Genomic DNA, 24,916 nt, shown 5'->3' with positions numbered 1-24,916 from the left:
ATATACATATATATAACACACACACATATATATATATACATATATATATATGTATATATATATATATATATATATATATATATATATATATATATATATATATAATATATATATATACAGTGAACCTTATCCACAGTTACCAGTTTGCCTATTTTCTGAAAATGATCGCTAAGGCGCATTACCTTATTCTTAGGAAAATTCGTTTTTGCAACCAAAAATCGTTCTCTCTGACTTTTTTTTCCCCTTCATCATCATACGAAAGTGTTTTGGGAATACAGAAGCTAGAGGGAAGTTCCGGAGTTTAATAAAAGAAAGAAAAACCGACAGAGGAAAAAGTTATTAACAATTTCCAGAGAGAAGTGAAATTATCATCCATATTCCTTTGCGTATATGGCTAAGTAAAATCATTATCTATTTTACTTATGGGATTGCTGACGGAACGATATTCCTCCCTCCATACGTTTTCTGTTTTTTATATATAGTTTGGGATGATGAGATTTGTGTGGGAATCCTGGAGATCATATACACTTTCACGTATGCATATGTGGATGTGTAAACACACGCATAACATATGCAGAATCCCGTATGCAGACAAACACGTTCATATGTTCACACACACACACATTAAATATATATATATATATATATATATATATATATATATATATATGTGTGTATATATATATATATATATATATATATATATATATATATATAGTGTATATATATAAAGAGAGAGAGAGAGAGAGAGAGAGAGAGAGAGAGAGAGAGAGAGAGAGAGAAAGAATTCTAAGAAACTACGGCCGTGATCTGCCATATTGCATTGAAAAAGTTTTGAAAGTTCCATAACTAAACAAGTTATTTTAAAAACTCACATTTTAAAAAAGACACAAATATTCCTTTTAAAAACTTGGTCGCGGAGTCACACTGCTGATCTATACAACTGTTTTTCAAAGTTGCATTAAAATCTGAAGAACCACAAAAAAATTAATAACTCATCAAAGTTTTTATTATTGAAATCACTTCACTGATATATCAGCCATTTTTTCAAGCAAAACGAACAGATTCTAATTATATTCCAGAGTTTCTAATCACGCCTTAGAGTTCAAAGCAGTTTCTATGTATTGTAAACAAAGTCGCCATGCTGTTTTCCGTTCGCTAGCAACGAGCCCTCCTGAACGCGGCGCCAAAACACTCTCGACCGCCACTGACCAAGACACCATGAAAACTGACATCGGATTTGTCATGTACTTAGTTCATTTCTCCTAGTCTAACCTTCTCCCCCTCCTGCAATAATCTCCCACCCCATCCCCCTCCCACAATACTCCACTACCCCTGTCACTCCTACCTTCCTAGACCACTACCTGCGCAGAGCAGTGCCGATTAGGTAATCTACTGCGCACGAAGGACACCTTTATACACGTAAAAAGGTGGGTTTTACGTGAAGTGACATTTATCATAGATGAAATACTACTTTGCTTTGGCATGTTTATATTTTAATGGTTTTTATATAAATTATTTGTTTTTTTAATATTTCTTTTTGGTTTATCATATATATATATATATATTTATATATATATATATATATTATATATAATATAATATATATTATATATATATATTATATATATATATATATATATATATATATATATATATATATATATATATATATTCTGTACAGTATAATACAACATAAGAATATTCTGATATCAAATATTATGCAAAAAGGAAAGAAAATATTGATTCAAGTTTGACAGACTGCATCATAAGCATATTTAATGTCTACCCAATAACAGAAGTGTTAGAAATGCAAATGAAAAATGTCTTTCAGCGTATATAAATCAAGAACGAGAGAGAGAGAGAGAGAGAGAGAGAGAGAGAGAGAGAGAGAGAGAGAGAGAGAGAAAGTTGCTCATGCACTGTGTTCTTTTATAATATTCTCTGCTTGCCTGCATCTAACCTTGAATATTTCAAGAACAGTCAATAATATATAATCACGCTTCGAATGTCATTTCAAACCCCTGTGTGTCTGAAATATCCCTTACCTGCAATTTTTCGCAGGGAATTATTTTCGCGAATAGTAATAAAAAAAAAATGTTCGCCAAAGTATCGCTTACAAAGGACGCTCCAGCCTAACTTTTACACGCAATTACTTTAGCAAATATTTATGGAGATTAGTTTTCGCAGAAGTTTCAACAGCAAAGGGATTTTCTGGTTACTTATTTTGGCTACCAATTGTTGCAACGACTTTTCATAGCCAAAATGTCATTGTAACTGTTCACCTCTAAATTTACCTGCGAAAGTTTACTGGATATTATATTCGCGAATGAGTGTGACTATTACTCTTTGTGGGAAAACATCGCCACACTTAGAATATTTCAGTTTTCTCTTTAAAGCAGAAATGAACCCAAATTTTTAAGTCAATGACTTTTATTTATTTTTATGTTGTGATAAAATACGAACGAAAAGGAAAAGAAAATTAAGAAAGAAAGGGGAAAGAAAGTGAAGACAAAATGGAAAGGAAAAGAAAATAAAGGAAAAAGGAAACGAAAAGAAAGCGAAGACAAAAGGAAAAGAAAGTGAAGAAAGAAAGGAAAGGAAAAAAGCGAAGACAAAAAGGAAAGTAAAAGAAAGCGAAGAAAGAAAAGAAAGAAAAAGAAAGTAAAAGAAAGCTCAGAAAAAAGAGAAAATAAATTGAAGACAAAAAGAAAAGAAAAAGGAAATGAAGAGACAAAGAAAACTGAAAGAAAGTAAAGAAAGTGAAGAAAGAAGAAAGCCTTCCCTATTCCCCCTCCCCACCCCCAGGGAATCCAAATTAGCTCGCGTCTTTACAGGCAACACGAAGACCGTTTTAATGAATTATTCATCAAAAGAGGAAATATTACGTCTTATTGATTTCCTGGCTAGCGTAAGCGATGGTAGGCTAATTATCGTACCCCTTTTTAGACTAACTTCTTCTTTTAGAATATATATAGATTTTATGCGCTTCATTTTATACGGATGATTTTATACAGTTACACAGTATTGTTTTATGCACCTTTTTTTATAAAGAAGAAATCTGATATTATACAGTAATGACTTTTTCATACTAGTTAGAATTCAGTGCATGATATATATTAATGAATTTTATCCTTAAAAATATGAATACCGTGATCTGAATTATTAACTGAACGTTTTAAACATATTTGATAGATAAACCGTCTCGTATTTTAGTGCTAAGGAGCTAATATATATATATGGTTATATATATATACTATATATATTTTATATATTATAAATCACTTTTATATTATTTATATTATATATATATATATATTATATATATAATATAATAATATGTTGATGGACTATTAGTACTTTACTGCATTTTCTATGTCCTATTTATTATCACATATATTATTTATATTCGAAAGAAACCAACTCTTATTTTATATCTTATTAATAATAAAACAAGCACATGAATAATAATAATAATAATAATAATAATAATAATAATAATAATAATAATGAGTGAAAAATAGAGGAGTTTCCCTTTCGCAAGATCAGCAACTATAACAAAAAACGATCTAGTTAGCGGTAACTGCTGTAAATCAGCCTGAATGCTGCTGTGCCACTTTTGAGTACATTGACTTACACCTGTTAGCAACTTGTCGCCAAAACTTTGCACCGAGCTGCTAACATATTTCGTAAACTGGTATGAAAATGGAGTCACGCAATGTCACGAAAGCACGAAATGTGTGTGGATTCGCAATTCGTACAAATATTCAAGGAAAAAATATTAGGCCTAGCTCTTAGGTGCAGGGTCACAATTCGCACAAACATTTAGAGACAAATATTAGGCCTAGCTCCTATACGTACCAAGTAGGTGAAGAAGGAAAAAAATATTAGGCCTAGCTCCTAGGTGCAAAGTCGCAATTCGTACAAACCTTTAAGGACAAAAATTAGGCCTAGCTCTCAAGGTGCAAAGTAGGTGCAGGGTGGCAAATCGCACAAACGTTTAAGGAAAAAACATTATGTCTAGCTCCTTGGTCCAAGTAGGTGCAGAGTGGCAATTCGTACATATATTTAAGGACAAATATTAGGCCTACCTCCTAGGTGCAAAGTAGGTGCAGAGTTTTATAAGATTTTAAATGAAACAAAAAAAAAAGTTACTTAAGATGTTACGTTACTTTTCTATAATCAAGACTAATGATTTAATTTGCAAATTAAAGCACTAACTTGCGTCATCACTCGTCAAACGCTTTCATACGTGTAGTGAAATATTGACTTACATTAAGCTTACATCTAATTTAGTCCACCAGAAACCAGTGATAAGTTAGTGCTATTTTTAACAGAGAGAGAGAGAGAGAGAGAGAGAGAGAGAGAGAGAGAGAGAGAGAGAGAGAGAGAGAGAGAGAGAGAGAGAATAGGTGAAAAAGGGTGTTGGGTAGAGACCGTTACTTGATCGATAAGACGGGAGCAATGATCGAGACACCTGAGCCCTTTCCTCCACTTTTGAAGGAAGGAGGTTTAATACGTTTGGTTCAATTATCGTACTAGGGTTCATTCGTGTGTGTACGTGTATGTACGTGTGTGTATATGTTTGTATACATTTCTCTCTCACACGCATGCACTTGCAATGGTGCATGCAAGCAGGCAACTCAAGGAACAATGACTCTGATTATTGCCAGAGTAGAATGCGAGTACTCCCGCCTATTAATCTTCTTCTTGCAAGCAGTCATCCTGCCTTCAAGCCTTTGTGCTTTCGACGTGTCTTCGTCATGAAAGGAGACGCTCTTTTGTTTATTTCAGAGGCCGACGGGATGGGAATTGGAAACACTAATGTTATAATATAGCCCAGAAGAAAAAAAAAAAGATTTTATCTCGAAAGACACAATAGATGGATTGGAAGAGGTTTTCTAAATTAAGTGTTTATTATCGGTGTCTATGAGTACTTTTGGGAGTTTGACGTGCTACTAATGAGCCTTCTGTGTAGGTGTATGAAGAAGCTAGTGCTATCGTAAGTTTTCTGCACGGGACGTTCATCCGCGATTCATCATTTGATGTATGAATATGACAGTAAATACTGACTTATGTTTTATCTAAGTCCACCAAATTTTATGGGAGACGTTTAAATTTGAATAAAATAAAGATTTTTTAATCAAAATATAAATAAAAAATATTTTAATAGAAAAATAATGGTTTTTAAATAAAATATCAATAAAAAAATGTGGGTAAAATAAAATAGGTTTTTGTATGAAATATCAGTAAAAGCATTTGAAAATAATAATATCAGAGTTCTTATATAAAATAACGATAAATAATGTTTTCAATAAAATAAAGTTAGATTTTTCATAAAGAATAAAAATATAAGAATACAGCTTCGAGATCAAATAGTCTTTTAGACTTATTGAAAACAATTCTAAGTAGGTTCTTTTTTATTGAGTTACTTAATAAGCAATCAAAATTTAGACCGTGGGTCAAAAGACGCTTCAGTTAACCCTGAACCAGGTAGCCCCCTATAACGAGTGTCGCTGATTATAATGATGATGATGATGATGATACTTCATCATTATGATGATGATACTATCTTGGCATTGAAAAGATTGGAACTGGTTTTTCGTATAATTAAACCAATCTTTCCTTTCATTTTTATGTTATATATAGGGTATATATACAGCGTGTGTTTATATATATATATATATATATATATATATATATATATATATATATATATATATATATATATATATATATATATATATAGATAGATAGATAGATAGATAGATAGATAGATAGATATATAGATAGATAGATAGATAGATAGATTACATAAATATATGTATATTGTATATACAGTATATATGTATATATTTACACATATATTCATAAATATATATATATATATATATATATATATATATATACACACACAAACACATATATATAAAATATATACAGTATAATCCCTCTAAATAATACAATTGATTAACCACAATAAACTAGACAAACCTCATTTAAACACAGATGCCACCTGCCCTGAAACACTCGCCCTTACCGAGATAACAAAACTGAGTAAAGAAAAAATATAAAACCAAACGCCTTCCTATAAAAAATTAAATCCATTAAAATAAAACAATAAAGAAAAAAAGCACACGCAAAATAAAAACAATAAAACTAAGAAAGAAGACAGAGACAAACATTAAGATAATAAAATAAAATTCGTGAGGAAATCGGTTAAGTTCATTTTGGCACGAAAAGTCTTCTTGGCTTAATGTCGAAATCACGTGATCATTGAAGGTTTTTTTTTTTTTACTTCGGTGGCATCTTTGTCCCGAGTTTTATTTTTTTATAAATTTTCTTTTATGTATTTTTTGTTGTGTCTTTTCCTTTGTTAGTTACTCTGCTTCAATCTTTCTTCTTTCTGTGATAATAACAATAATTCTTCTTCGTTTAACGTGCTTTTATCCCATTTTTCATATGGGGTAAGCACGATGCCTTCTTTCGAAGGACTTTGATTTGGCGTTGGGGTAGGCCGTAGCCTCGATCGGCTGCCCTGCCTGACATCGCTTAGACCCCGGTAGCACACGTTCATGTATTGTGCCAAATCTCCAGCTCCCTTTCTCCCAGCAGCGAAGAGACGTGAGCGGTTTAGGCCGACAGTTCGAGACGTGTTAGGCGTCTGTTATCTTTTATTTTTTGTTTTTAGAAGGTGTTGGAGTGGCTTTGTTTGTGTGTGTATTAGTCTGTAACACCCATTTGCTTTCAGCAAACCTATCCGTTGATTACATACATAATCCCGGGGTGTCTACACGGATAGCAAAGTGTCCGCCCTCTGACCGGCCGGCTGCGTAACAATAATAAAAAATTAATTTTTCTATTTCACTCTTTCTTCTTTCTATAACAACAACAACAACAACAACAACAACAATAATAATAATAATAATAATAATAATAATAATAATAATAATAATAATAATAATAATAATACAAAATTACCTTAAACAAAAAGTTAAGAAATTAGAGTTTACAAAAACTACCTCAGTTGCTGTCATTCAAATACGAATATTTGGCTTTAAAATGAGAGGGTATGACAGAGAGAGAGAGAGAGAGAGAGAGAGAGAGAGAGAGAGAGAGAGAGAGAGAGAGAGAGAGAGAGAGCCAGTTTCAGCGAGTTTTACCTTGAATTCTCAAATAAATGAGGGTTGCCTATAAATATATATATATATATATATATATATATATATATATATATATATATATATATATATATATATATATATATATATAGAGAGAGAGAGAGAGAGAGAGAGAGAGAGAGAGAGAGAGAGAGAGAGAGAGAGAGAGAGACTTTTAAAACTTTACAGACAAGTAAAAAATACAGTAGATTTATCGCTTCTCAAAGTGAGAAAGTGAGTAATTTTACTCCTGAGAGAGAGAGAGAGAGAGAGAGAGAGAGAGAGAGAGAGAGAGAGAGAGAGAGAGAGAAAGCCAAAATCACCGAGCTTCACCTTGAATTCTTAAAATATCGACAGTTTTACAGCACGCGACAGTGTTTTGAAATCCCACTGCTGCATTTTTATCGCTGTCCTGAACGTAAGAAGGACACGAATCCTTGTATTATCTCTCTCTCTCGTAGAACATTACTAACTTCATCCTCGAGAACGATTGAGAAACATTACTTACTCTCTTCCTCCAAAGCCTCAAAGGTTATCCTGCATAAGTATATATATATATATATATATATATATATATATATATATATATATATATATATATATATATATATATATATATATATATATATATAATGCATATAAGATATACTAATGTATATATATGTATGTATGTATGTATGTATGTATGTATGTATGTATGTGTGTGTCTGACGGACAACAAATGATTAGGTTTTGAGACAAATTATAATTCGGATAAAAGACCATTTTAGGGCGGGGGTTGGGTAGGACAGGGTTGTGTGTTAAGAATCACTCAGACATGGCGGAGGTTTGCGGTCTCAGGACGCTCTTGTTAGTCATCAAAATCTTGATCCAGACCGAATCCAGCAACACTTAACCCCCCCCCCTCTCTCTCTCTCTCTCTCTTTCTATCTCTCTCTCTCTCTCTGTGCATAAAACTAAAAATCTTTAAATGCTCCTTTTGTCTCGAAAACTGTGCGTGTGAGTATGAGAGAGAGAGAGAGAGAGAGAGAGAGAGAGAGAGAGAGAGAGAGAGAGAGAGAGAGAGAGAGAGAGAGAGTTTCATGAATCATTTTTTATCTCTGGATCGTCAGTGTGAGGTCATGAGACCATAAAACACACAAGAATCAATGTTTTGTAGAAAATGAATCACAGCAGGCGGCCATATACGTGTGGCAAGTTTTCGCATATATATATATATATATATATATATATATATATATATATATATATATATATATATATATATATATATATATATATGGAACTAATCACAATCAACACGTGTTTCACAGAAATAAATTCCAGATCCATATCGGGATCGAACCTAGGTCTCTCAAATGAAAGGCAGGGGTGCTACCAACTGACCCACACTTCTTGCATGACCTGTGTGTGGGACAGCTGGTAACGCCCTTGCCTTTCATTTGAGGGACCTGGGTTCGACCCCTATGCGAGTCAGAAATTTATATATACATATACAGTATATTATACAGTATCTATATATAAATTTATACATACATATACAGTATATTTTACAGTATGTATATATACATAATGTGTTTAATAGTGAAGTATTAACTAAATAAAATAAACAAAAACATAGATGATTTACATTTTTGCTCAGTCTCTAGTTCAAGGTTACTTCTCTAGACACAAAATTCAACGACTGAAAATCCCCTCTTTAACTTCAAACTGAATTCGTCGGTTTAAATTCCAGGTATAAACCCTGAATTCACGAGGCAACAAGAATGAGAATTATCTCAAGACATGACATCTCGTTTTAGTGAAATCAAGATGATTTCATATATTTTTTTTACGCTAACAGCCATCTTGGTTAGTCTTTTAATGAAAAGGTCAAGAACGGTTATGATGACGTAATCATTTTTTGGCGTTTATTGAGCCCTCCAAGATCTATAGAGCGTCTATATCAAAGTCTACAGAGTTTAGACCTTGGTCTATATGTCCCTAGAGTTTTTAGGTCTGCGATGTCTCCGTAGTCTATAAATATATAGCCTACATAGGCCTAGGCTATCATGTGCATTTGGCTCTGTACGTAACTAGTAGGTCTATAGATTTGTGATGGCTATATAGACCAAGGGCTTATCTATTGAGCCACATGAGTCATCTAGGAATTATAGGAATTCCATAGAATTTATTGTATTTATAGAACTCCACGAGATCTACAGAGCAATCACAAATCTTTAGAGCACCTAATTTACGTATAGAGCCAATATATATACCTGATACCCTAGGCCTATAAAAGCATACATAAACCACGAAGCCATCGCGGACCTACAGTCTCCAGGGATATATAGACACTGTAGTGGTCTAGTGAGTGTTTATAGGTGTATATGGTTCTATATAAACCAACGGATCCACCGGAATCATATACACCTGGTCACTTTTTACAGAACCACGTGGAGCCATACAGCGAGCACTAATCCATAGAACTATAAGATTTATGGAGCCCTTTTGTCGATATACATAGAACCATCAAATATCTAGTCATTATACTTCTATAAATTACTATGAATCGGTATAAATTATTATAAATCTACAGAGCAGCAATCTCTCTCTCTCTCTCTCTCTCTCTCTCTCTCTCTCTCTCTCTCTCTCTCTCTCTCTCTCTCTCTCACGCGCAACTGGTACACCAAAAGACAAGGAGATTTGCTCCTACTTAGCACATCATGAAGCAAAAGCTAAGCGGGTGATAGATAATATCCCTAATTATACAGCCAAGGTCGCCTGAAGAAGAAGAAGAAGAAGAATTATTATTAACATTCGTTAGGTCAAAAGTCTCATGAAAGCAAAACCGGTCTTTCTTTTCATTTTTCTTCTTCTTCTTGTTTGCTCAAGGTGTTTAAATCTAAGCTTTTGGTGAGGTGGCGTGGGGTCTGTGGTGTCATGAACGGGCGCCATGCACGAGTTTCTAATTTATTTTTTCTTTTTATTGCTTTTTTTTCTTGTTGTGGTCGTCGTTAACGTTACAGATTTGCCAATAGGGCTGGATCATACACACATTCAATACACATACTGTACACACATTACACACACACACATACACACATTACACACATAATATACAGTGCCTATCACCAAACATTAACTGCCTCATAAACCTACAATAAAGGTTAATGACCAGCAAGTCGAACTCCCTACACACAATGGACCCCTCACCTTTATCTCACAGCAATCTCGCGTTTACTATCTACTAACCCCATCATTTTCCAATCTTTCATTCCTAGATATCTATCCAGCACTGTTTCTAAGCCTTCCTATCTTCCTTCCTCCCTCCTAACACCTACGAGTTATATTCTCTCCCAACCAACTTATTATCCTCCATTCTTTCCACTTGACCAAACCATCTCAAAACACTCTTGATCCATTCTGTCACCTTTGCTACCATTTTTGCAACTGCTACCTTAAACTCCACATTTCTCACCCTTGAAAATCTTATTTCACAAACTTGTTTAAAATGTAAGTCATTCACTTAAGCAGCTTCAAAATTTTGTTTTCTTTCATTTTCACTTAACATCTACCCTTCACTTCCATAAAGGAGACTTGGTTCAATAATCCCTTCCTACAGTCACACCTTAGCTTCCATAGATATACCAAGTCTCTTATGAGTCTCTAGTAAAAGTCCAGGTACCTTCCTTTCCTCACTTACATGTGACTAATTTTTTCTCTTAACCTACTATGATTCATTACAGTTACTCCTAACTCCACAATTCATCTATGAATCAACTACTCTTCAAAATCGTTAAAACTACAGTTGAAACCGGTTAAAGCTACAGTTAAAACCCCCGTTAAAGCTACAGTAATAACCGTTGAAACTACAGTTAAAAACCGTTGACAACAGGATTGTGTAGTAAGTGGGCTACTTACAAATCAAATCCGGCTTTTGGAGAACACCTAACACGTAATTATAAGTAAAGGTTAATTGCTATTTAGGAATGGCTAACTACACTCCTTAAAAATCTAGGTATCTTAGGTATTTTTACAGTTTCGGTCAAATTCGGATATATTATTTTTTTTTTACTCGTTATCATTCATTTTTGAGATGATACATACGAAAAACTTACTCGAATCTTGCGCAAATTAATGGTTAGGGAGATATTTGCCGATGAATATTGTTCCTTATTGTTATCCCATCAAAGTACGAGTTACAAGGTAAGACAATAAACTCCCCCCATAGCTAACACGGCAAAATCGTAACAAGTCAACACCGAAACTGTAATTTTACCTAAAAAATAACACCACGTGACCTAGGGGTGTTGACTGGTTACAATTTTGCCGTGTTAGCTATGGAGGGGTTTTGGGGGGCGGGTATTGTCTTACCTTGTAACTCGTACTTTGATGGGATAACAATAAGGAACAATATTCATCGGCAAATATCTCCCTAACCATTAATTTGCGCAAGATTCGAGTAAGTTTTTCGTATGAATCATCTCAAAAATGAATGATAGCAAGTAAAAAAATAATACATATCCGAATTTGACCGAAACTGTAATAATACCTTATCTTAAATGTGTCTTTTGAAATTCATAAATACAGATTATGCGATCATAGTCTGAACACGTTTTCACCAATACGTTCTTTTGCAAAAATAGGCCTATATTTCTAACATACTTTTCAAAGGATTGTATGTTCTTGCGTTCTGTGCTTTAATCCTAGCGCGCACAACACACACACACACACACACACACACACACACACATATTATATATATATATATATATATATATATATATATGTATATATGTATGTATGTATGTATGTATGTATGTATGTATGTATGTGTATACACATTACAGTCTCAAACTGTGAAATGTTTTGAATATGGGATTCCTTACGTTTTTTAAATATACTATTTCTAACGATTCTCTCTCTCTCTCTCTCTCTCTCTCTCTCTCTCTCTCTCTCTCTCTCTCTCTCTCTCTCTCTCTCTGCGGAAACCAGTAAACACGCATATCTGTTTGCATCATATACTAAGCACACAGTGCTTACAGTGGACATGTATCCCGTATTCGTTGTAAGCAATGAATACTATATGTATCCCATATTAGTTGTATTTTTTGGGATACTCGAGAGCTTTGAAACCATAGATGATAAACTAAATGCAATAATAGGCATAAGAGAGGAATGGAAAATATTGAACACAATCGCCAATAACAAAATGAATACAGTAGTACTGTATTATTATACACAGGAACTGGGAGTATAATTAACATTAACGCAAGAGCACCTGTATACGGGCGGATATCTAAACGTAATACATGTATGTATACAACGGTTATCAACCTAGAAATATACGTATTAAGTGATAAATATGACCTGGCTTGAAAACTGATAACAGGACTGAGCAATTTAAATATTAACCCCTGAAACAACTGAAATACTCTCACCATGTTGCGCAATATATCCTTGCGTAGACATTGTTTAACGATGTACTTCTAACAGCCAAGGGAATCCATTCAATGTAGGACTTTCAATCGAAAGTCTCGAAAGAAAACGAATTGAAAACAAAGTAAGAAATGTCCTTGAAATCCGTTAATGACGATGTCGGTGTCCCCTGCTAAGTTGTGAAAGAGAGGTCCGTTTATCGATCACTCGTTTCTGTCGTGTTATCCGGATCTGTGTTTGTGGAAGGTCTCTCCTTAACTAATGAAAAGTTAAATACGTTCCTTGACAATAGCTTTTGATTGTCACTTTGCTCGTTCACACCTCCAGAAGAAACAAGTCAACTTGAAATTGGGCAACTGGCTGTAATTAGACCTATCCACGTTTCACTCGAGCAGTATATACTTATTTGTTAGCTAACCCATTCTCACTTTCAGTGCTTTTAACATATAGTTCGGGATGAATGTGTCATATTTCCTCATTTCCCCCCCCTCTTTTTAAACCACGAATTCGCGTCGGAGAGGAATAATAACCGATAGGTCTAGCTTGCACGGACACTCCATCGTTCTAGAGTGACGTGTGTGTTGGTCGTTTTGTGTTGGCTCACCTGCTCACTGTTGCTATAGTTGTTGTCATGGAAACGACAAAGGTGCCACATCGTATGTTTCATACACTTATAAAGTGTCATGAATAAGGGGAATATCAATGCTGTTGCTTTACCTAACCGGCTTCTATAAAGCCATAGTTACCGGGACATTTACATTACATTACGTAACAATGCAGCAAGTGTTCTCAATCATTCGTTAGCCGCGAATGGCAACATTTTTCAAATAAAGCTATTAAAACAATGGAAACATCTGCATGCATACGTGCATAAGTACGTCCAGTTTATAAATATACATTTTTTATTTTATAATAATATCTGAAGTATGGTTATGAGCAGACAAGCTAAAAATGCCAGAGAGAATACATGGGTACTAAAAAACAGTTAGGCTAATCTTACATGACATGATATAATTATCTTCGACAAAATCCACGCTGCAAAGGCTACGGAAAACAAAGTCGAGAAGAGAATCCCAGAGCATGGCGACTCTTTCGCCATTAGCGGACAGTAACCCAAAGATTACCCATAGAAAATAAAGAGGGGAAATGTGGTTCAAAATATCCTCCTTTCATTATGAAGTCGATGATTGTCTAATGAGTTCCCTCGCTAAGCGATACACACAAATGTTCACACACACTTTTCCTATTTTCATTGAACTCTAATTTTACAGCAAATTGAAGAGAACAGTTGTGAACTGGATAAAAAAAAAAAATACTGAGCCAGGTTTATAAAATACAGTAAGTTTTCTAAAGGTTTTAAAACTGGATTTTCAAGCCCTTTCAAAAAAAGAATAAAAATACAGCAATGATATTAATAAGTGAATATATAACTGGAATTCTGCATCTTCATAAAGTAATGCCCTTAGCAGATGAGTTAAGTACGATTTTATTTATTAAAAAAGTAGAATGTTCAAAGTAAGGCTTATATTGTTGGCAACACTTGGGGACAGGTGTTATTTATTTTTTACTTCAAAATATTTTCATCTCTTTTTATAATTACTCATTTTATTCATGTAAAAAATAGATTATGATGTATCTACAATATTATAAATTGTAAGAATTGTAAATGTATATTTTCTAAATAAAAGAAATAAAAATTACGGTGTATTTATATTTCATCTGCTAAATATTCTAATTATTTTATTTATTTAATTCATCGCAATCCTTTTGGAGCACTTGATTACCCGAAATTACATAAACAGACGTAACAAAGAACAACTTTCGGTTTTTGATTCGAAAACTAAATGACACCAAATTTGTTCAGATTGCGCCGTTAACTCAAGAAGTTAGAGCCGGCATTCTCCCTGTGAAAATCGACAACTCTTTTATTACACGGTTCGGTGATTGTTTCTGTCCATTTATTGCTAAACTTTGTAGATTTCATCCAGCTTTTGTTTTCCAGGACTCCTACAATAATAATTATTTTCCATCTTTAAAATGTGAGTCTATCGCTTCGGCTGGGACTAAGCTAAACCCTTTCTCCTGCCTGGGCAAGAAAAAAATATAGGTTAACTAAGCTAGATATGATTAAATCCTCTTAACCTGTCTTGATAACAAAAATAATAATTCAAGCCTTCTTGTAATCAAAACCTATTCACAGACCAACATTAAATACGGTTACTAAGACTATGGTTGGGTGTGTATGGCTTCCAGCCCTCAAGGTGGAACAGACGACATAACCACGGCAATAAATCATCGATTATTCATTAATACCTACCGAACATTAATCATCTTGAGGGTACCATCCATTTAAGCCTCTCACCATGGTTATAATCGTTTAATTGCAAAGTGATGTAATTGTAACCGTTATTATCTTTGTATCGTTATCATGTTTGCCACGGTTGGATGTTTGCCTCAATACGCAAGCGACTGTATTTATATATTTGTGCGTGTTCATTGAGCATTGATCATACATTTCATCTACTTTAATATTCTTTGCATTTAACCTTGCTGAATTAATAATGTGCTCCGTAATTGATTGAAAGAAAGTCAGCCTACATCGTCAACCTTGACCAAGTCTTTGCAGAGCTGCAATTGCATGAAATATAAGTAACACCCAGGCTGCTCAACTAACACAGCCGACATGACGTTACTATTTCAGTCAAAGCTGGTTTCTAAACACAAGAGGTTTATGGCAGCGCCAAGGGCGGCGACTGGCTATCATGGATACTTAATTGCTTTGATAAAAGGACCCAGTAATGATTCTTATCAAGGCTCGAGTGGCCAAGTACCTTCTCTGCTGCGCGCAACAATTATTATTGGCCTCACATCGACGTCTTCAGCTACCCAAGGCTGTGGAGAAGGTACCAATTAGCCTTTAATGCTAGCTTCTCTTTCACTCCCGCCCAACCAAAAAACACTACACTGGCCTATTAAATCTCCAACCCCGCCCCCCCCCTCCCCACCCCCCGCCGACAAGGCAGCCTTCTTTTAATATAATGCAACGAGTTTCTTGCAGTACTGACGCACGTATGGATTAATTCTCGACCATTGGCCTATAGTTTTCCCGAATCTCTCTTATTCAATATAACATGTTGATTTGAATTTTTTTTTTTTTGCACACTTTGAAAAAACATGCCATTTCAACATCTATATTTAAATACCAGGTGACAGACCGTTTAGAATGACAAGATATAAAGATGGAAATGAATAATAGGCATATCGGCCTACGAATATTTCCCATTCAGAAGAAGTTGTACTTTTGCGGCTCCAGGTAATCATGGCCTCTCCGAAATGTGTTTCGTTTTACGTTATGCTTTTGCACAGATTGCTGAAATGAATGATATGTGATAAACGTTAACTGATTAAGGTTGAGACACAATGAAAGTACTTTCTGGTGGTTCATCCGAACGTTTTTAAAGAAAGGCAACCTTAATATGTAAATTTCTTGATAAAGGTAAACAGCACGTCACAGTTAAAGGGTTAATGGCATACTGATGAGACTTCTGTGTAAGTATGGTCTCGGTTGCTAGGGTTGAGTCCAGAGGTCTATGCCAGACCTCTCATTCTTTATAATACTCTACCATGCATAGCTTAGGTCTAGGACTAGTGCTACCATAATATATGACCGGCATAATGTTAACCAACCAACCAACAATTATTATTATTATTATTATTATTATTATTATTATTATTATTATTATTATTGCCGAAGAAATGTCACTCCAGTTGGTAAACTTGTGTTGGTGTCAACCTCTCTGTTGTTCACAAATAACAGAATATATTGCCACTGGTAAACAATTATTCTATCAAACTGCAAGTAGATAAGATACGAATGTAAAAAAAGACTAGTCTTTTATCCTGAATCTTCTGTTTCACTTTGAAAATGAGCACCTTAAAGTACCACTGACGGTGAGGCTTGAACAATTAACAATATCTCAGTTTAATTTAATCTTCGGTCCATCCGCTTGATATTCGTAAATCACTTTTATTTGCAACCATTCCGAATAAAATTCATGGTTAGTTTTATTTCTAATCTTCTGCATTTTTTGTAACCAGGTTGCTGATAAGATCTTCATTTGACTTTTCACTTTATACATTACATGTCATATGATTTGAGGTGATAGCGTCTCAGCATTTTTAGTTAGACTTATGTTGTCAACATTACAATTCTTAGGCGTAACATAATCTTTTTCACACTCAGTTCCAAAATTCATAAATATTTTATGCTCTATAAATCGACTGTCTGCAGTGTGAATTCCTCCCAAAGCCTCAACATTGCTACGTCTTTTGTAGACTCAAACAACTGGAAGATTCTTCTCTGCACTCTTGTACCCTTCTCGAACGCATCAACAATCATCATGCGCAGAATTCGATGAGCAAGCAATGAATACCTCCGCTATCTTAGCGATGACCTCATCATTCACTTCATGATTCATACACCTTTGAAGAAATGCGATCAATTACCTACCCAACCTCTGTGCAGCACTCATGGTGAAATGAAAATTATAACTACATTAATCTAGTCGTATAAAAAGCAAGTAAAAAATGCGTCGAAGTTTCTTCAGCGCAATCGAGTTTTCTTTACAGCCGCTACCACAGCGTATAATCAGGGCCACCGGAAATAGATCCATCGTTCGATGATCTCGGTATAATGATGTATGATCCGCGGTCCATGAAACTCTTACCACGGCCCGGTGGTGGTTGTCCTATATCGTTGCCAGACGCACGATTATGGCCAACTTTAACCTTAAAATAAAAACTACTGAGGAGGATAGAGGGCTGCAATTTGGCATGTTTGATGGCTGGAAGGTGGATGATCAACAATACCAATTTGCAGCCCTCTAACCTCAGTAGTTTTTAAGCTCTGAGGGCGGACAGAATAAAGTGCCGACGAACAGACAAAGCCGGCACAATGGTTTTCTTTTGCAGAAAACTAAAAAGGCGATAGTCAAACGTGGTCTCTTCTTTTGATGCAAATGTTTTCATTGGCGAGATTAACGGCAGAATAAGTTAATTAAAAGCTATAGGCCTACTTACGAGTGATAACGCTAGTAGGCTATATCACAGCAATGAGAATGCGCATAAGATTGTATCTGTGTTTGCTTGTTTTTTTTTTTTTTACATAGAACGATATGGACTCTCAGTGTACAAAACACAAATAGCAACAAAAAAACTTTTAGTAGTCTGAAAAAAGTAATAATTACTTATTTTAGACTTGCATTCTCATTTATAATTTTCATGACAAAGATCACTTGACATTTTTAACTGTTAGGGTATATTGACTGAAAAGTGAGGAACTTAATTTGCATGGACCTAACAAAGCCTAACTTCTTAGCATATAAAACTGCCTGTATGCAAATGTGAAAGTCAAGATTTACAAAGAAATTTACTCGTATATTTCATGACCACTGCTTTCCGACAGCACAGGCCTAACGCCAGCACTCACTCCCCATATTAAAATAAGCCCATGAAGAAGATTAATGCGTAAACAAATCTATAAGCTCCCAAAAAGAAGAGTCATTTTAAGATTTACAAAGAAAATAACTCATATATTTCATTCCTACCGCTTTTAGATAATACAGGCTTTATGCCAACACTCATTCCCTCTCTTAAAATAAGCCCACGAAGAAGATTAATCCACAAACAAAGAATAAACCCCCAAAAAGGAAAACCATTTTAATTAAGACCCAAAAAATGAGAGCCAATATTAAGATTTAAAGAGAAAATAACTCATACATTTCATGACCACTGCTTTCCGGCGACAAAGGCCTTATGCCAGCACTCACTCCTTCTCTTAACATATAAGCCCACGAAGAAGATCAATCCATAAACAAACCCATAAACCCCCCCAAAAAAGGAGAACCATTTTAAGACCCAAAAAATGAGAGCCACATTAAGATTTATAAAGAAAATAACTCATACATTTCATTCCTACTGCTTTTAGATAATACAGGCCTCATGCCAGCACTCACTCCTTCCCTTAAAATAAGCCCACGAAGAAGATTAACCCACAAACGAACCCATCAACCCCCCAAAAAAAGGAGAGCCGGTGCAAAGACCCGCCCCAAAAAAGCGCTCGAGTCGGGGCGAAGGCACGAACCAGGGCAAAATCGCTCTTGTGTACATCGATCGTCGCCAACTGAACGAAACGATCGTCATTTGACAGAATACCAAAACAAAGTGGGACCCGTCTCCTGGGTTTTTTGTGTTGCGACCGACAAATTCGGGGGTCCAGGGGAGCAAATATGTTGTGGACCAGAGGACAGAAGTGAGTGTTGCCATTGCCGAGGCTTTAATGGCGAGGGAATGTGTCAGAGGGCTTGTTTACAACCCGTGGCTTAGGCCTATGTGCATTTTTTTTTTGTTTTTTTTTAAGCGTATTTTTGTTACGATGAAGCGTAGTTTAGTGTGTTTAGTATTTTATATGTCATCTAAAAGATTTTATATAATTTTTTTGTCCATTTTGTGGTTAATGTTTTGTTAAAAGAGGATTTTAACGAGGGGGAAATGTGTGTATGATTATTTGTTTGTTTACATCCGTTCTTTAGGCCTACGGTAGGCTTATTTATTTAGGCTGTTGTGATTAATGATATGTATTCCCCCTTTCATGTATTGTTCATTTAATATCCTGCCAGAAAATATGACAAATTTTATCTTCATTTGTCTTTTTTTTTTTTGGCCCTTTAATAAGGTCAAATTTTGACACTTGACCTTACTGAGGGTCAGTTAGAAGATGTTAGACTAATGCATTTAGCTTGCGAGTAGCCTACCACTATTTTCTTACATAGTCTCTGAGGTAAAGCTATAGGGTAACTCCGCACGGACTATTACCTTGGAAATTTAATTATTATTAATCTTACATCTATCCGAAATGGTTGTGGACCCTTTGGGTGGGGATTTTAGGAGACAGACTGGACCGCCATGTTGTCGTTACGGAATTGTTCCGCGCATGTGCGAGTCGTCAGGGAGCCGCATGTTCAAGAAGGGACTGGCTAAGGAAACCTATTATAGAAGGAACCGTACTAACTTAACGTTACCCTAACCCAACTTAGCAGGCCGTGTTACTTAGCCCGGGGGCGGAGACCCCCAGCTGAAGGAAACTCCACTTTTTACCAAAAGCTCCCCAATAACACTGTGCTTAAGCTATAGCATTCCGGGACGGCAAGCTTACAAGTTCTGTGGTTAATTACAGGTTGATTACGGTCGACCGGACAAAAATAACGGTCAATTCTTTATAAGCAACCAAAAATGCTTTGGAAAAATAAATTTCCAAAGTAATACCCGATGCGGAGCTCTTGCTAAGTTCTGCCATTTAATCTTTCGCCAAAAACAAACAAAACATTTTCCAACCACTTAGGCCTAGGCTAGTGTATGTTTTGAGCGTGGGTTAGGCCTAGACTTGCCTGGTTAGGCTATTTTGATTGTTCAGCTGGTTTCTCCGTTGATATTTTGAATGTTTAGGTAATACTTTGCCAAAAAATATGACATATTGTATCTTTACTCTTTTTATGTCCCCTTTGGGTAAGGTCAATTTTTCACATGCTACCTTACCCAGGGTAAAGCTACATTAGGGTAGGCTAGGCTACATTAGGGTAGGTTAGGCTACATTAGGGCAGGCTAGGCTACACAAGGGTAGGCTAGGCTACATTAAGGTAGGCTAGCTTAGCCTGTTGATGGGCAGACCTCTTATTTCCAAGTAAATCTTCTCCATTCTATGACTAATAGGCCTAATTAGGCTAGGCAGTAGACTGATATGTTACCCCTGTGTTAATTTCTTATCAAATATGAAACATATAGTCCTAGGCTTATTTTCCCAACTACTTAGGCCTAATTTATGTTTTGAGCAATTTTCACCATTAGACTAGGCCTAGCTTATTGTTAATGTAAACCACTTGATTTTTTGGTAAACCTAAAGGTGATTACCGCACCCCTATGGTTTTGGTAACTACCAGTTTACTTGCAAAATTTGTGCCGTGTTTAGCACCAGCCTCTTGGGGATGAACGTAAAAATGAAAAAAAAAAAATTCGGTAAATATCATAAACATAAAAAAATATCAACAAAATATAAACAGAAGGCAGTAAATATTCTGATTGGCGACTGGCGGGAACCAGGCTGCAGTAGAAGTCGTCAGTTTTACCAACCGTTCAACTTACTTGTTCTGCCTTTTTTGTGCTTGTTAATTTTTTGACAATTGACCTTAGCCATGGGAAGTTAGGCCTAGGCTACAATAGGCTGTTGATTGATAAAACACTAATTCTTTATGTACTTTATTTATAAATAGGCTAATTCGATAAGCCTATTTATATATAAAGCAGATCATGAATTTCTCTCTAAATTTATGATCCAGTTGCTCAGTGCATGTGTTAGACTATTCCATATGACCAGGCGTAGCCTATTGTTGACGTAAACCACATACTATTTGTTTTGCAAATATTGGAGTTAAACTGTAAAATACTACTGCACCCCCTTGGTTCGGTAACTATCAGCTTATGTGCACATTGGATGCTGTGTTTAGTACCAGCCCTTTGGGGATGAACATAAAACATAAACAGAAGATGGTAAATATCATAAACATAAACAAAAGACAGTAAATACTCCAATCGGCAACTGGCGGGAATCAGGCTGCAGTAGTAGTCTTCAGTTTTACCATATACTAAACCAAATTTTACTATTATTGGAGGCTTCAGATGGAAAGTGGGATTTTAGGGTGGGGTTAAACCAAAAGGAGGCCCATGTGAATTGCATCCACATGAATAGTAAAAAAAAAACACACACACCACAATAAGCTGTCAGAAAAATACATGGTTCATGTGCGTAACCCGTAACATTTGCTTTTGTCGCTAGAGGATGTTGTGCAATTAGAATTTCAAAAGTTCAAGCGAAGATGCAATGCATTACTACCCTAATACTATTATCCTTGCATTTTAATACATTTTTATCTATATATTAATTTATTTTTTCTATTTTAATAAGCGAGATCTCTTTATTTATTTCCCCTTACCACCTCTTACTTCTTCCTAGTGGACACCATATTCTTTGGAAGCTTGAATGAAAAGTCATTGGTCCCTTAGGCATGTTCCATTTTAATATGGTTTATCTTCTGAATAATAATGATAATAATGGAGGAAGATGCAAAATAAATTTTTTTGTCTATACTGCACATTGTTTTTCATTTTTTTTTTTAATAGTTTGCTCAGTTAACTATTGGTTTATATAGTGGTACTAATGTTTGGTTGCTCAAATGCTGGAACTGCTCTGATTAATGAATTTTCTTGCTCTTTTCCAGGGTCTGAAACTACAATGACAAGTGTGATGTGGCAGGGTGGCGTGGGGGGTATCACCCTCCGCCCACAACCTCGCCTGGACATCAAATGGCTGAAGTCGGACTTGCAGAGTCTGCTTCAGCCAGACAACCTGCCGTCTTTATACAATCAGATGGTCAAAGATGGAGAGGTGGCTGGACCACACGCTGAAGGGATTCTTAATTCCGCAGGAGTGACTGCCAGAAAAAGTAAGGGAGATTGGTTTTGCTGTAATCATTGGAACTTGTAAAAATTAAAATTTATTCATGTTGTTCAGGTTGATTGAGCACTGACATTGAATTAAAGTGATATTTTTTTAATAGCAGTAAGTTCTTCATGAGTTTAATCTCTGTTCATCAGCAGTTCCATTTTTTCTCTATTATGTTAATGGTTTCTTACCTTGTCCTCCTCGTGTGAAGCTACCTTATTTGACTCTCAGTCTTCAAACAATTTCTGTCTCTTAGTATATGAGAGTACATTGTTGCTCCTTTTTCCTTATGATCAACCTAGCATTTTAAATTAATAGAGTATGTAACATGGCAGACTAGCAAAACCTCCTTTCATTACTGAATTGTTTGCAGTTACATATCTTTATAGCTTGTGAAATCCTGCATTTAGTGTTTGAAAATTTTAGGGTTACTTAGTTGTTTTTTCTTTCATGGTCTCATGAAGATATGTAATTAATTACCTGTAATTGTTTACCCAATACAGGCAGTCCCCGGTTTACGACGCGGGTTCCATTTTTACGCCTCGTCGTAAACCGAAAATCATCAAAATTGTCAAAAATCTTCAAAAATCCTAAGAAAACCTGACTTTTAATGCTTTGGGTGTATTGAAAACGATGTAAATGGCATTTTTATTGAGTTTTTCATAAAAAAAAACCTCCAAATTTTGATTATTCTGCTGTTTTGGAGCCATATTTCTTCCATCGGATCGGCGTACGACGCGTCGTAGCCCCGGAACATGTGTCTAAAACCAGGAAATAATTTCTGATGAATATGTTTGAAAAGCGTCGTAACCTTAGAACGTCGTGAGCCGGACCCGTCGTAAACTGGGGACTGCCTGTATAATCATCTCTCATTGAAGAAGCAGGTGTTACTTCAAGATTATACCCTACTTTGACTGGCAGAATCATTCATTTTGTCTGTACTTAAAAATACTAAATGCAGGTTTCTTGCAGGGTATCTTTTGTATTGCCTATGTGAAGCCTTCTTATCATTTCAGTATTGTAGGTGTTTACAGCACAAACACTAGCAGACTGTTATTGTTTCTGAAGTGTTAGCTGGTTGGTGGCCATTGCATTTGGGATTGGAACCAAGTGACATGGTTATGCATTGTAATTGGGCTTTGTTTATGGTTTTATTTAGAGTGAGGGGAATGTTAATTAATTGGTGATACCTAGAAACATAATTTTTTGAAAAAATTTATATAGCTATTTTGTTTCAGGTGAGAGCGGACACTACTACTGTGGTATGAGAGTTCTGACATGTCCTTGTTGCGATGGCATCTGCGGGCCTCAGAGCGGTTGCAATTGTGGACCATGTCAGAAATTAGATCGAGAGGAAGCAGAGCGTGAGATGGAAACTGGTCAAGGCACTTGTCCCTCTTCACAGTCGCTGTTGGATGGTTGGACTTGGGGACCACAACCGCAAGCAAATGATCTCAGAAAGTGCCTCGGAGCGTTAGTCAAAGAACAGAGGCACATGTCCTTAGAAGCATCATCTACTACTCTGTCGTCCAGCCGCTTACAGCAAAGATTCATGGTGGCACACAGGTGTGAATCCTTAAGTTAAGCACTCTGTTTTGCTTTCCTCATTGCTGGGATTTAGTAAATGTTCATTTCAGCATATGATGTTAAAAAAGTTGCTTTCCTCATTTGCTGGGATTTAGTAAATTTTCATTTCAGCATATGATGTTAAAAAAGTTTGAAAGCTATATAAAAAGAGGCCAAAGGCAGAAAGTAATGCAGCTGGGAGCAAAAAAATTTGTAGAATGGTTAAGGAGGATAGGTGTCAATAAGGGAGTTCAGTTCAAGACTTTTCAACAGCAGAGACTTAGGCTAGTGAACGATTCTGTCATTTGTATCCTGTTTCCTGTTGGTGTTTGGTACATGCTGAAGAGTTGATATCTACTTTAAATTTTTTCCAATAGCTCCCTGAGACCCATTCTTTTAACACTTGAGGGCAAATTTTGATAGGTTTTTATTAAGGTGAACATCAAAAGTTTTATTAAGGTGAACATCAAACTATAAAGCATATGATTAAGGGCCCGTCTTAAATTGGTTTATAAGCAGAGTGTCAAGAAACCTATCTTAAGAAGCTAATGGCGGTGAATGCTTATGGTAACAAACTTTATATTCTGTTCTTGTGATCAGGAATCGGTTTGCTGACCTTTTCTTTGAAAGATCTTTTTTCTTTTCAGATACTTAGTTGCTCTAAAGAGAGCAAGACCTCCAGAAACAAAATCGGGAGAGAGCGTAGGCAAGAAAAAGGTTCAGACATCAGGCGTGTGGGGAGATGGACGTATAGGCAGAGGAGGTGGATCTGAAAGGGCTACCTTGGGCTTGGCAAGAGTGGGGTCAAGGGCTGCCCTCAATTTTGCCTTTGCATTTCTCAGAAGAGCGTGGAGGTCTGGTGAAGATGCGGACTTGTGTACAGAACTACTTCAGGTAGGTTGTTTGGAAGACTTTTTTTCTAAAGATGCAAGGGCTGATGGTGTCAGCAACCTTATGCTCATATCTAGCTCAAACCCAAAGAAAATAAGATAAGGAAGGTGAAAGAGGAAAAAAGTGCTGCACAATCCCCTAGGAAGAGGTAGACCAGTCTCTTAAATGATAATGAGTGCAAGAGCCAGGTAGGAGTGCATTTTTGATAAATAGAAGGTTGTTAGTAAGGAATAAATGCTTCTTTAGATATGGAAAATTGGCAGAATGAAGGAAACAGTTAAAAACAGGCAAGGAATGACTTAAATGGCTGAGAAAAACTATAATT

General features: G+C 35.6%; 2 protein-coding genes across 4 annotated transcripts in view; one reads left to right on the top strand and one right to left on the bottom strand.

Moving 5' to 3' along the window:
• LOC136834907 (serine/threonine-protein kinase MAK) overlaps positions 1 to 13,168 on the bottom strand; it is a 72,767-nt gene extending 59,599 nt beyond the window's left edge. For 2 of the 3 annotated variants that reach the window (XM_067097726.1, XM_067097728.1), the window contains exon 1: positions 12,584 to 13,168. The gene's annotated coding sequence lies outside the window, so the exon portion shown is untranslated. Of the gene's footprint in view, positions 1 to 875; positions 1,231 to 12,583 lie in introns of those variants that run through there. The other variant, XM_067097727.1, reaches the window with a different exon arrangement.
• A 5,545-nt stretch (positions 13,169 to 18,713) lies between these two features.
• The window catches only part of LOC136834905 (E3 ubiquitin-protein ligase HERC2-like), a 69,159-nt gene continuing 62,956 nt past the window's right edge, over positions 18,714 to 24,916 (top strand). Inside the window, 4 exon segments of the mRNA XM_067097724.1 lie at positions 18,714 to 18,891; positions 21,911 to 22,135; positions 23,373 to 23,700; positions 24,348 to 24,594. Of these exon segments, the coding sequence (XP_066953825.1) occupies positions 21,925 to 22,135; positions 23,373 to 23,700; positions 24,348 to 24,594 (786 nt within the window). The 5' untranslated portion in view covers positions 18,714 to 18,891; positions 21,911 to 21,924.

Source organism: Macrobrachium rosenbergii, chromosome 54, assembly GCF_040412425.1.
Source record: "Macrobrachium rosenbergii isolate ZJJX-2024 chromosome 54, ASM4041242v1, whole genome shotgun sequence".
Classification (NCBI taxonomy): Eukaryota; Metazoa; Arthropoda; class Malacostraca; order Decapoda; family Palaemonidae; genus Macrobrachium; species Macrobrachium rosenbergii.
This window is presented reverse-complemented; position numbering and strand designations above follow the sequence as displayed.